The sequence below is a fragment of the Halictus rubicundus genome, chromosome 12, assembly GCF_050948215.1.
Source record: "Halictus rubicundus isolate RS-2024b chromosome 12, iyHalRubi1_principal, whole genome shotgun sequence".
In the NCBI taxonomy this organism is placed as follows: domain Eukaryota; kingdom Metazoa; phylum Arthropoda; class Insecta; order Hymenoptera; family Halictidae; genus Halictus; species Halictus rubicundus.
In genome coordinates, this window is record NC_135160.1 from 2,645,938 (window position 1) to 2,660,384 (window position 14,447).

The window sequence follows — 14,447 nt, forward strand, 5'->3', positions numbered from 1 at the left end:
TTGTAAATTTAGTAAAGTTTATTATAGACATGTTAAGTTCATGAAATACAGATTATAGAAACCTTGCCAGAATGAATTTAATATACATGATAGTCCATACTCTGACGAAGAGTCATACAATCTACCTCGTCGATTTTTAAAGTGTTGGTTTTAATGTTGATGTCTTCTTCAAGTTGAATTTGCGTCTTCAGTAAATAACGCAATGATGCTTGAGCCTGTAATATTTCAAAGTATATGCGTTACGATAAGATTGAGACAAGGCGCTAATTATTATATTTTCCCGCGCTGCGAAGACTCGTTTTATTTCATCTCGCGGGAAACTTGAAATTGGAAGCGCGTCTACGCGTCTATCCCAAGAGATAGTCAACATCTAATCACGCTACCTCGAACATAGTTGCTTGTAATTTTGATACAACTTCACGTAGATCGTAGACTTCTTTTACAAGTTGGGTTTCCACCAAATCTCGTGTGAGCTCCAAACCCGGTCGTTGACATCGATTGCCCAATCTGGTATGCGCCAGAGCTAAATAACATTCTTTCTCCGCTATTGCCTTCTCAATAAGCGTAACATTCTGCGTTGCTTCATGCGCTTGTCTCATAATCTGCATACGTAAATAAGAAGAATCTGGTCATATGTCGTAATTTCGATAAATCAGCCACGAAAAAGGACGCACCTCAGCGTGCTGTAATTCCAACTTCGTTTTCGCTTCCTTCGTTTCATCGATACGCCGTTTGAAGGCATCGTTGGTTGCGTTCTTTTGATGATTCAAATCATAGACCGCCTGTTTAATTATCGTATCGATGTAGCAACGCATCGGTCTGGCGCTGTTTATTTCTTTCGAAGCAGCAACGATGTTTTCATTCGTCTGCATCTCCCATTCGTTCAATTCGATGGTCCTTCGACATCAAAATGAACATTGAGAAGCTTAGAGGACAACGACGAGTACACGAAATCGAAAGAATAAAATGCATACGATGGGTCAAGTCGCGAAGTACCATGATAAATGCTTAGGTTCAAGCTGGTCTCTTTCAGGGTCAGATTATGTCGATCAACGCGCAAGTTGTTCTCTTTATCCTCGAGATCGTGGTCCATGTAGTAGATGGTCGCCTTCAGCCGGCGTATCTGTTCTTGAGTTTGTTCCAGTGTTCGTAATAGAAGATTTTCGACTCCTTTGATAACCTCGCATTCCTTCAACAACTCTATTTCGACGTCGTCGCGAACCAGATCAATTCCTAATCTATGTTCCCTGCAAGAAGATTACAACGCCGAAATATCATTCATTCCTGTATACGCGTTTATTACAAGTGTCAGGAATTTTTGTATAATGTATTCGACCTAAACATTAGACATTTCTCGCAAATAATGAGAGCGTTCCTTCTCACGGAGGACAGCGCGTTCATGATGCGTTCCTTGTATATCGACAGAGCGTCGGTTTCGAGAACAACTTCTTTCCTTATACGCAAAAGTTCCTTTTTCCGAAACTCAATATCTTCGAGTTTCTCCTTCAGTCTGTGATCCGTCTCCTCCTTATTATTTTTCACCTTTTCTGAACTTACTTCGCGCACTCGTTGACTCTCGGCCAACAGCCGATCGGCTAATTCCTGCTGAGCTTCGGAACATTGGTACCTGCACGATTGACGATAAACAATTTAATATTTGTATATCTCCGAAGGTTTTCATGGTAATACATGTTACAATTATCACATACTAATTCTAATTTTTAATTTAACATTATGTACGCAACATGAGGGTCAAAAGTGCCCCGGTATCGGCTGGGTGCCTGTTTTCTAAAAAATATACTGTACAAACCTATAGCGATTGTTAAGATGCCATTCATCTAAAGTGAACTTCAAGGGCGGCGGGGGAATAATAGCATATTCACGAGCGTTTATCATCTTAATCTTCTTTACTTTATAATTTTATAAAGCTTGTAATCCGCGGATAGCCAGCGATGTTTCAAACTACTTGGTTTGAAAGTTTGATCTATATGTAGAAATGATTTGTGCGAAGGGTAGTTTCTATGGAAACGTTAACTTCAAATAGAACATATCGTGTATTTTATTAATCTTTGTTGTCATGCACAAAATAATTATTTGAGAGCATTTGCCTGAAATGAGAGAAAACAATAACATAGGGATTGAAGTTTGTAAATGCATTGTAATTAATGAATATCGGGCAGTGCGCATGCGCATAAAAACCCGTCCAATATCTCATCACTGATCTGCGCATGCGTGGACAAGACTATATAATATCAACATAGATTCAGAACTATACACGGGTTTGTAATATAGGCAGTTTGGCGCTAGTGTCGTTATTCCCCTAGGCCACGCCTAGGGAGAGCACAGACAGGGAGTTGGCAGTCTTACTCCCAACGTTTGCACGTGGTTGACCGTTGCATGATGCATGAGGCATACCTCGAGAGAACTGCGAATTCAGTCTTCTGACTCTCTGTTCTGAGTCTGTCTGAGTTTCTCAGTCAAACGAGGCGTACCTCGTCTTATATTCTTTGCTGTATTGTTACATCAGACGCATCTCTAGCTTTTGAATAAAGTGTTTACATTCTTGTTCTCGTTGAACTACAAATCAAATGATTTCTTAATATCCTGACCACGTGGTTTCATAAAAATGTAGAGTAGTCTACATTTCTCGGTACCTTCCTCGAAGCTTCGTAAATGGATATTAGCCTCACGGCATAAAATCCCCTAGGCACCCGCCTAACTATCCGTATAGGTCATCTAGCGGCAACTGCATGAAGTTTCGCAAGCCGAACAGATTTAAAATATTGCAATCGTATTCCTGTCTCTATGTCGACACTAGGTCCGTGCTGAGCATCGATTTTTTCGCCTCATTTTTTGATTTGCCGCGTATGCAACGCCGTGACACAATGGCGGCTTCCGTTATGGTCACGTACTTTTTGTCGATCGTCTTCAATGAAATGTAAAGATCTGTCGAAATTGCGACCTTTTCGACAGTCTTTCGGCATCTAAAGATGACATAGCGATATAGAGACTCTGAGGTATTCGCGTAGAGGATCGCTGGGGGTACTAATACACGTTACAAGGTATGAAGTTCATTTGATCAATAACAAAAATTTCGAAGACTTCGAACGATAAATCACGATATACGAAGCATCTCGCAATGTTTACTTGTTTCGACTGATTTCAGGAAAAACCAGACTTCCCGCAAAATGTCAAAACGACCTGCAGATAGCGGGGATTCGGCTTCCCAGCCACCTATTAAAAAAGTTCAATTCGAACCTATTCTAATCGGGCCCATATCGACCCTTGAAGAAATGGACATGAAAGTTTTACAATTTCAAAATAAAAAATTGGCCCAGGTACGGTCACATACCTGCGAATAAGTATTTCAGAAACAAACAAACTGCACAAGTTTGTTATTTTTATATATATCGTTTTGTTTGCATTAGCTGTAACCTTTGTTATTTATTTTGTTTGTAGCTTCGAACAATGTAAATTATCTGTGATTATTGATCCTTAATAACCAAATATATTGGAAATAGTTTTATTGTTTGAAAGTCATTGCTAATAACTTAAAGAAATGAAACATTTGTTACGTAAAAAGTCTGTGGTGTTGACTAATACCTAGATTCATGCCTCTTTAATTTTAGCACTTGCTGATTGTATAAGTATTAAGGGTATTTATCAGTTGTGAAAGCTAGTTTAATCGATTGATTATTTCATTTGTAACAGACTTATCTCTGTTCCCTTTTTTTTACTTTAAGTAGCACTGTTATTGATTTTTATAGTTTTATCTTCTACATTGTTGTGTTCTTAATCCTTCCAGCGGTTAGAACAGCGTCACAGGGTTGAGGTAGAATTAAGGCAAAGGATTGAACAATTGGAGAAAAGGCAAATGCAGGATGACGCAGTGCTCAATGTTGTTAATCGATATTGGAATCAATTAAACGAAGATATAAGAGTACTACTTCAGAGATTCGATGCTGAGACAGCTGATGAATCAGAAAATAAAAGTAAGACATTTTGCAAACACAACTGTGTCCAACAGTTATAATTAAATATATTGTTTTTTCTAATAACAGATGAAAGTGAAGCGACAACATCATTTCTTATGCAACTCTCCTCTTGGGATAAAGAGGAGTTGGATGACAAATTGGCAAATCGTGTCCAAGTTTCCAAACGCGCAGTTTCTAAAGTTGTACAGGCATTTGATCGTCTTTCCCAGAGAAACGAGAAAATTACGCTTGCACTCAAAGGAGAATTCAATGGAGGTATTTGTAACTCTCAATTTTGTATTTTAATACCTTGCACTTTGATATTAATTTTTACTTTTACATTTGGCACTACAAGTTAGTCCAATGTATAGAAAATAATACGTCCGATATATAATTTACTATATTATTGAACTTCAGAAGAGGCACCTAACATTGATGAAGTGGTACGTCGAGCAAATTCTGAAATACAAATGGAGAACAGGAATCTGCAAGCAATTAATATACAGCTTCACGAGAAATATCATACTATTTCGCTGAAGGTAATTTAAGCTAATTTATGTTGACGATTTCTTCGTCGTAAAGGTTTTTAACGAACACACGTTACCTCTTAGATGTCAGAACTGCAAGATACTATAACAGGAAAAGATACTCTTGCAGCAGAACTTCGTAACCAAGTGGATGATCTCCAATACGAATTGAATAAAGTGAGGGCACGCAATGACAAACTGGAACATCACCTTGGAGAAGCAATCGAGAAGTTGAAGGCATTTCAGCAGATACATGGCACTGATGAGAAGGGTAGCAATAAACCAAATACCCTAGTGGCATCTAGTGTTTCACAAACAAAGGTACACGTTGTTCGGTCAATTTTTAATATATTCGATACTACAAATTACACATTTGATTTTTACCTTCTATTGTACAGCTTGAAGACTTGCAGAGGGAATTAGAAGAAACAAGGGAATTAGCGAATAATAGGTTACAAGAATTGGATAAACTGCATCAACAGCATCGCGATACATTGAAAGAAGTAGAAAAGTTAAAGATGGATGTGAGTTCTTTGGGTTTTGTATATCTAATCTCTATGCACGGTGCAGAATGTAAATTGTTGTCATGTGCAATAAATACTCATGTTATACTTGCTTTTACTCGTTTCTTGTGTTTTACTTCTTTATATTCTAATAAATGATTCACGTGTAAAGACGAACGAGCCTTAACATTGTTTGTCTAGTGTTACTCTCTATTTTATTTTGAAATATATTTTGTATTTCCAGATACGTCAACTTCCAGAGTCCGTAATTGTTGAGACGACAGAGTACAAATGCTTACAGTCTCAATTTTCTGTATTATACAATGAGTCGATGCAACTGAAAACACAATTAGACGATGCACGGCAACAGTTACAATCCAGCAAAAACGCTCATCTACGTCACATTGAAATGATGGAGGCAAGGGTCGCATACTTTATACTCTTTTTTTATTATTTTTATGTGATACGAATTCATCAGTTTTGTTGTTTTTTTCCTGTTCAGAGTGAGGAATTAATGGCACAGAAAAAATTACGCGGAGAATGTATACAACTGGAAGATGTTCTAGCTCAATTGCGAAAAGAATATGAAATGCTGAGAATCGAATTTGAACAAAACTTGGCAGCAAACGAACAGACTGGACCAATCAATAGGGAAATGAGGCATTTAATCACATCTCTTCAGAATCACAATCAGCAATTGAAAGGTGAAGTTCATCGGTACAAACGGAAATACAAAGAAGCTTCTTCGGAAATACCAAGGGTATGCTGTTAATCACATTTTAAAAAGACTCTTTAGTTGATTAGTCAAGTTTTTGTGCTTGACGTTAGTGATTTGTTACAGCTAAAGAAAGAAATAGAGGAATTAACAGCGAAATTAGGCCAGCAAACGTCTCAAGAAAATAAGGAGGGTAACAATTCAGATGGTAGCGGAAAGGAAGAGGATGCATCGAACTCCCTTTCAGGCTCTGCACAGGTACAGATTAATATATCATAACGAATCCAATGGTCCTAGGTAATATTATTAGATCGTGGGTGTTCGTAAAGCTGATTTACAAAGACTGACGTGAAAATAAAAATAATTTTTAGAATAATGGATTTATATATTTCTACTAATGTAGATTAAAGAAGAAAGTGGAGTTTCTATTAAAAGAGAATCTGGAGAGGAAGAGGTTGAAACCATTGAAGTTGGAGAAGGTGAAGGAAACAAAGGTACACCAGATTCCCTGACTTTAACTTCTCCGACACTGAAGAAAGAAAAAGATATAAAACGAGAGAAGGACATCAAGAAGGAGAACATTAAAACCGAACATCGCGATCCGACTCATCGCGCTAAAGATACGAAAGTAGCTGAATCAGAACTTGTCAGAGACCTGAAAGCACAACTTAAGTATGTCGTGTACAATGAATTGCATTGTTTCTGAGATTGGTGATCGTATAATACTTCCATTTATTCGCACGAATAGCATTCCGTTCTATTTTACATATATAGACGGCGGATAAGAAACCTATAATCACGTTTACAAGTTCATTAATATGGCTGATTAAATAACGTTACAATTTTACAGTCACCAAACTCTAGTGATATCTCGATTTATTAGAATTAGTTTCTACGATTTTGGACGGAATCCGTGAACCGTGTATTCGCGAATTAAGTATCTCAATACAACCATGTATTTATGTGTAATTATACCACGTGTAATTATGCATTATATTCTCCGTGTATTTTTGTACACGGACCCGTTCGGCACGTTCGAGCCTGGCAACTGATGCGTTTCTGTTTTTCAGCTTTACATTACCGTGTATTCAATATTACATGGATTAAAATCCGGATTCGCTTATTACACGTGTACACGTGGATTAGGGAGCTCTAATTGAGGAAGATACATTCTAATCTATTTGAGATATTTTGATCTATATTCTTTGTGTATTTCGTTTGTACTGTGTTTGCACTGCCTCGTAATAATTATAGGAAGGCCGTGAATGAAATGAAGGAAATGAAACTTCTTTTGGACATGTACAAAGGTGTTGGCAAAGAGCAAAGAGATAAAGTGCAACTAATGGCGGCAGAGCGTAAAACTAGAGCAGAATTGGAAGAGTTACGCCAGCAAATCAAGAAAATTCAAGTATGTCAAATGGTGCCCGGTTTTTGTATTTATATATAAATACAATAAGTAAACGTAATTAATAATGGAAACGCTATTTTAGGAAAGTAAACGCGAAGAGCGCAAGAAACTAGCAGACGAAGATGCACAAATAAAAATAAAAAAATTAGAAGAACAAGCTTACACTCTTCAGCGTCAAGTAGCTTCTCAGAAGCAGGTTAGTTTGCGAATCGATATTTCGTAAGAAATTCGAAAGAAGAATGATGTTCATCGGAAGCTGAGGAAATCGAAATTTATGTTTACCATAACCCGACTTTGATTGAATCTATGAACTGTGAATTATGCTGAACAGAACTGTGTGTGGTTGCAGGAAGAGGAGGCTTTATTGAACGAGATGGAGGTGACCGGTCAGGCGTTTGAAGACATGCAAGATCAGAATTCTAGATTGATACAACAATTACGAGAGAAGGATGACGCGAACTTCAAGCTAATGACAGAGAGAATCAAGAGTAATCAGCTTCATAAATTAGCCAGAGAGGAGAAGGATGTTTTAAAGGAGCAAGTCTCTACGTTAACGACGCAAGTCGAAGCGGCCAATGTAGTTGTTCGCAAACTAGAAGAAAAGGAACGCCTCTTGCAAAATTCTCTAGCCACTGTTGAAAAAGAATTAGCTTTGAGACAGCAAGCTATGGAAATGCATAAACGGAAAGCCATCGAAAGTGCACAGTCTGCGGCTGATTTGAAGCTTCATCTTGGTAAGACACATCTTTACTCTAACATCATCAATATTTGTAAATAGGAATTTAATTCAATTTTGAAATATATTTCTTTCCTTTCCAGAAAAATATCACTCTCAGATGAAAGAAGCGCAACAAGTTGTAGCTGAGAAGACCAGTTCCTTGGAAGCAGAAGCGTATAAAACAAAAAGGTTACAGGTAAGATCGATTTTTTTTTAAGCATGTTATAATGAAATTTGAATGGATAACTTAATTGCGATCGCTGTATTTCATTACAGGAAGAGATAGCTCAGCTGAGGCGTAAAGTCGAGAGGATGAAAAAGATAGAATTGGCTGAGACTTTGGATGAAGTAATGGCAGAAGAGTTGCGCGAGTATAAGGAGACTCTAACGTGTCCGTCGTGTAAAGTAAAACGCAAGGATGCAGTTTTGACGAAATGCTTCCATGTGTTCTGTTGGGACTGTTTGCGTACGCGATACGAAACACGACAGCGGAAATGTCCGAAGTGTAATTGCGCTTTTGGAGCGAACGATTATCATCGTCTATATCTGTCTACATGAAGAAGGAAACCTTAAATTATTGGAATTTCGTATTGACGTCTTTTAATTCGAACGCGTCAACCTTCTGTTGAAAGGTTACGCATATGCATTTTTCTAACACTTCCTATTTATTGTCCCAATCATTGGTAAAACGGAGAAATGCTGTGGAAAAAGCTGTAGAAATAGAATTTGTAAAAAATTACGATTATTTTGTCAAGTGTGATGAGCGAGAAAAAAAATGGGCTGCATTTTTAAACGTGTTTTGTAGTAACTACGCCGACGAAATATACAATTGATATTCTGATCTCATGCAAAGGACGAAGTCGAAAATCTTGCGATGTGCACGCGATTTCGATGGCAGTATCAAAGGACAGAATACGAAACTATTCGATTGTATAATAATTTTATTTAGTCTTAAAATTTGGCTTAAACGAGTAACTTAATCATGAAAGTTAGTCAAATACGAAAACTACGATAGTCCGAATTTTAAGAATGATTCGTTGAGTGGTAGATATATTGTAATATATTATAAATAGGATTCGATGCTTCTACGTATGCAGTTCAAACCTGTATTGGTAATTTTCATGAACAAATGGAAACACTTATTATTTTGTAATTATTAAAATTACTTTAAAGACAATTCACATCTAAATATTCTGATAAAGCTTTAGTTTCATAAGAATCATTTCATTAATAGTCACGCATTATTCGAATTGAACGTTAAGAGACACATTAGGAACAAAGTTACAATTAGAAGTGTACAGTGATTTCTCTATATATGTCACCAAGACCTGCATGATAAATGTCGCGGAATTATCCCTACTACCGCGGGGTATACCCCGTGAAGGGCCACGAAGCTCGAGAGGTCTCGGACGCCGAGAGTGTAAACATAACACGGCTCGGGTATGTCTCCTGGACGATACACGACGCTGGCAAGACCCGTGTTGTTGACATATATCGAGAATTCACTGTAATTAATTTATTATAATGGGAATGTATGGAATGCATAAGATAGAAAAAAAAGTAATTCATTTAGAAATCTTTCTTTCTCCGATTAAAATGTTCTTTTTTATATTTTGATTAGTGTAATGTCTTATCCTTTTTCTACTTTTGTTAATAAACATTTCAGTTCTTTTACTCGAAGAAATAAGAAAGTAAATGTGAACATGTTTCTGTCATCTACTAGACAGTATAATACATACTACACTATCGATTCAAAGCAAGACTACGTGTAAAGAAAAACAAAAGTATAAGGCTAATGCAACGATGTAATTTTCAATATTTTGTAACAAAGATCACGAGATATACCAACGGTTTAAAGTATAAATAGAAGAGGGCTTTTAAATCACAATCTCTAATGTTTTTAAACAGTGGAACCTACCATGTTTTTAAAACGAGTGGGTACGTGTACGTCAAGCAGTATAGTACAAAGTGTTTCTTGATTTACACGTGTTCGTTATCTTGATTTTCGAAGTATCAACTCGACGTAGTATATGAAATTTTACCTGATAACAGAAATAGATCACCACCAATACCTTCCATATAAAACCAATTTTACCATAAAACAATTGAAAGGAGAATACATTTTTAACATAAATAAAGTAAAATCGGACTAAGAGTTTTTATAATTTTTCACAGTCTTTGGAATGTCCTGTATTATTAATAACGGTATTCCATTTAAACGATAAGTTTACTGCAAAATGTTAACTGTGTAATAGCCATTTGAAAGTATATGGCGGTAAAATGTCTCAATGTTGTCTGGAAAGTGTTTAGATCGTAAGGATTAAATCTGACACGACCTTCCGTTCGTTAACATTAGAAAACAATCAGAGATAACAGTTTTTTTTGCAATTTTATAAACCGTCTTGTATACATATATTTATCGTAATATAACAATTATACAATAAATTCAAAGTTGTAAATTTATTTATCCGAAGCGGGGGACCTAACGTCCTTTTACAGAGTTAATTATTATCATTATCGTCGGCAATCATTAGTAAACAAATCGTCTAAATATCTTCGTAAAAGAGGCTCGCTATTGTTATAATTATATAGAATAATCAGAAACCTTTTTGATACACCTTGTAATTTACGAATCATTACGAACACATCTTTCTTTTATTATATGCAATTTCTGTCTGATAAAAAGCATTTAATAATATACCTGTCTACGTTTGTCTTTCCGTATGCATGTGTACGTAAGTGCATGCTTGAATGCTGCTGTGTGTATGCGCGTGTGTATGTGTACGTTTTTAGTGTAAATACGAATGAATGTATTCGGTAAAAATTCTTTCATAGATAACCGTTCTCCTATAACATGAATAATTGTTATAGTAATCAGCATACATAAAATATGAATTATTGTTTAGAATTTCGATACGAGCTCGTCTGAAAGTCTAAGTTTAAACGAAACTATTGTCTTCTGAAATGTATAAAAAGATACAAATATAAGACATTACAAAATACCAGAATAAACGTTAAACTTTTTTCTTTAATTGGTGCTATGCTTTTTATAGAGTAATTTTCTCACAGAAATAAAAAATAACCGGAAGAAATAAATTAGAAATGGAGATAGAAACTGCGCGTATTCGATTTTACCATCCAACGGTATTAATATCGTCCGATTATTAATTTCTCTTTTATCGAATTAATTCTATTGTTTGGTCGAGAGAAGGCGCAAAAAGTTACAATTAAAAGATGCATAGGTGATCTCAAAAACGGTCATCGGGAATGGTTGTAAAATATATTGAAAGAAATGGTTAGTTCTCGCGGAAAGTGATCGCGAGATGAGAAAATTCAAGAAATATACCGATTCAAGGAATTTACAATGATCTGAATTTAATTATATATCTAAGAACTTTTTCCGTTAGTATATATAATGAACGCTACCAATTGGATCCAATGTATAGCGTCGGTTATCTCTAAAATTATGCATTAGACAACAATGGATATATTATTATTTTGTAGAGAAACAAGAAGAAGCTCCTCGTGCTGGCCTTCCGCTGCCTTCTTGTCTTTCTAATTGTATTTAAAAAAAACCACGAAACGCTTTTGAAGAAGGACACTTCGTAAATGTTTCAACTGATGTTTTCTTCTTTTCTTTTCTTTGTTTTTCTTTTATTGGTGAAAAAGCTTCCGTTAACCAATCAATTACATTCACTTTACACAACAAATACGTATAGTTTCCGCAGTAAGTCAATCGTTCGTCGACAAGTTGTATTCGGCGTGTAGCTTTCTTTCACTTGATGATGATAATCGCATTTTAATAATTGTATCTAGTATATATATTTATATATACGAGTCTCTTTCTCTCTTAAATTTCCTTAGTGTGGTGTGTGTTTCTGTGTGTGTGTGTGTTGTGTGTATATGCTTGTATGTTTATTCGTGTGTGTGGGTGTGTGTATATGCCTTTTTCTATGGGTGGTAATGTTTGTCAAGTGCGTGTCTAAACGCGCGAAATTCTCGTCGAGGTATCGTTGAGTGCGTGAGTGCGTGCAAAGGATTTGACCCCAAAATTCTCAATTTCTCGTTTATTTTTCCTCTCCCGTTCGGAACGAGATGTCGCTGATATACAAAACGAAAAACCGACCAACCGATATGGTCGTTGAGATTCATATCCTGATACGTATATATATATGTATATATATATATATGTAGTTACTATAAAATTATACATACTGATAGGGCAATTCAATTTTACATTCGATTTACAAGCCTTTAAAAGTTTGACTATCTGCACCTGCTCATATATTCTTATACATAGGAAACAATGCCTCACGCACGCTCGATTGTTCGTTCGATTCTGTAAACAATAGAGTAGCCTTGTACAGTATATCAAACAAGTTCTACCGAGAGAATCTACGATTTTAGTTGCAAACTGCAAAATACGTGCGTGAAAATATAAATCCATATATGTATATATATGCGTATGCAATAGTATGCATGTTATACTTCGTTATATTTACACGTACGTATTATATACCGTGTATATACATATATGTATATCGATCGTGAAAAATTCACACACGTGAACGAGCTTTTTAACAGTTAAATGCCAAAAAGTGGCGATTATTTATGAGCAGAGAAGATAGATGTAGATATGGCTGTAAATAAGAAATCAAAAGAAAAATGTAAAAATCAATCGGTATGAATACAAGTACGCGCAATTGTTCTTTTTCTTTTTTTTTCTCTCTCTTCATACCGCAAGCAACTTGCGATTAGGAATGTTTATATAATATCCTTGTTATGTACGTGCCATGACACATGTTCTTAAAAAACGGTATACGTATATGTATGTATTTAATCCTATATAAATATATAAATACGCGTATATTTATATATTTATATGCAAATCATTGTTCATAAAATTGTTTGCAACCTTTTTTTTTTAATCTGCATTCGTGTAATTTCATAATTGACTAAATTTTATATCATAGTGGTATTAGCTAGAACAAGAATTGTGCGTACACAATCTCTATAAATGCGCGCATGCGTTATGGCGCACGTTTTTCTTTTGCATTTCATATTCCCTATAACGTATACATAATACATATATGTATATTTATATTTATAATATGAATCATTCTTATAACGAGTCCTTTTTTTATTTTATTTACAAAAGTCAATACATTCCTTACGATGCAATTTCAATTTTTCATCTAACTATTCTCTATCATCTACAAAATATTTCACTCAGTCATTAAAACGGTGCCCCTACTGACCCACTTGTTCGATTTTTCGGAAACCTAACGTTTACAGAAGATCGAATGTATGCATTTGGGTGACTAAGAATGAAAACCTTTCACCGTGGAAAGTAGAGAAAATTTTTAATTTGTCTATATGGACTAAAGTTTCTTTTTTGTGAATTTTCATTTCACTGCTCCGTTAGCGATAACGTTAAGGGATCTCCCCACTACGCAGTTTCCCGGAAACGGATATATTTTTCTAAAGCAAATCACGAGCCGTAGTTTCCGCAAATTTTCCAATTACGTTCCATCCTGCTTCAACAGTGTTTCATAATTTTCGCGAAAGGAAATCCTTTAATCCTCGAACGTAGGAAGACCGCTTAACTGCATACCAAGCCTTCTCCAGTGATGTTTCAAATTATCCGAAACAAGAATGCTCGTATTTCCTATCGTTTCCGGATTTATTTCTGAATGCGAGTGTTTTTCAAAGTAAACCAATTTCTTTATAATGCAAGTCTATCGGATGAAAGGAGAGATAAAGGTCTTTCAATGCGAAAATGTATCGTGAGAAACAAATCGATGGAAACACTGCCGCGAATTTGAATTCGTGGACCGTCTTCTCTTAAAAAGTATTTTTTCATTAGTGAATAATCCTGGTCACTCTTTCCCGCTCGAATGCAGATCCTTTCATCGGAAAAATTCTCGCGCAGAATTATCATGTTCTTACGCGCTATCGAGGCAAGGTAAACAACCTATCATGTTTGTTTCGTTATTCGAAAGGCTTCGGTAAAGACCACAAGCGAAACGGAGAAATATTTATAAATACATGCTAAGTGCTATGTTATATGCACAAAATTAAGTCACGTCCAACTTACATCCAGATCGTTTTGGATACAATCAGCGTTCCATTTCGAACAACAGTGTGTGCTGTTGCATCAACAGCGCCAGTGTCGCCAGATCAAGACTTGAGGGTAACTTTCTCCCCTAAATTCGTGCTCCCTCCCCTAATCTGGCGACATTGAACAGCGTTCTTAACTCGAGCAATTGTAAATGTCGCTAGACGATTAATCCTGTACAGGATACACATTTATCAATGTAGTAGATTGGGCAGTTCCTACGAACCGCCTACATTTGAAAAGAATTTAATGTCGATCCATAGATCCTTACGTGATTTTGTCTTCACCGACAACGGAAGATTCTATACTTATAATCGATGATAATGAACGTTCCAATTCCACAGCAATATTCATCGCGAGACCTATTCGGTAGGAATCGAAAAAATACACTAGATATTACGATATAATTCGAAAATCATTAGTGTTCGATACTATTATGACCACCTCTGCTGACAGTAGGATAAATTGTTTGCAGTCCCCACTA

General features: G+C 35.9%; 2 protein-coding genes across 3 annotated transcripts; one reads left to right on the forward strand and one right to left on the reverse strand.

Annotated features, from left to right (window-relative positions):
• Positions 1–2,219, reverse strand: Tektin-c (Tektin C). The gene is made up of 6 exons (XM_076798573.1): positions 1,811–2,219; positions 1,337–1,627; positions 975–1,247; positions 675–897; positions 384–602; positions 1–215 (listed from the first exon to the last, which is right to left on the reverse strand). The coding sequence occupies exons 1-6, from the start codon at positions 1,894–1,896 to the stop codon at positions 78–80; spliced, it is 1,230 nt and encodes a 409-aa protein (XP_076654688.1). The 5' UTR covers positions 1,897–2,219; the 3' UTR covers positions 1–77.
• A 660-nt stretch (positions 2,220–2,879) lies between these two features.
• On the forward strand, positions 2,880–12,538 carry Bre1 (E3 ubiquitin-protein ligase Bre1). 2 transcript variants are annotated; one of them, XM_076797535.1, is made up of 16 exons: positions 2,880–3,062; positions 3,167–3,338; positions 3,806–3,992; positions 4,062–4,250; positions 4,392–4,513; positions 4,586–4,822; positions 4,900–5,025; positions 5,249–5,422; positions 5,507–5,764; positions 5,846–5,977; positions 6,123–6,391; positions 6,974–7,127; positions 7,210–7,323; positions 7,459–7,861; positions 7,947–8,041; positions 8,122–12,538. In XM_076797535.1, the coding sequence occupies exons 2-16, from the start codon at positions 3,189–3,191 to the stop codon at positions 8,401–8,403; spliced, it is 2,892 nt and encodes a 963-aa protein (XP_076653650.1). In that variant the 5' UTR covers positions 2,880–3,062; positions 3,167–3,188; the 3' UTR covers positions 8,404–12,538. The 2 variants fall into 2 exon arrangements, with proteins under 2 accessions (XP_076653650.1, XP_076653651.1); XM_076797536.1 differs by having other exon boundaries at positions 2,881–3,062; positions 7,477–7,861.
• Positions 12,539–14,447: the final 1,909 nt, after the last annotated feature.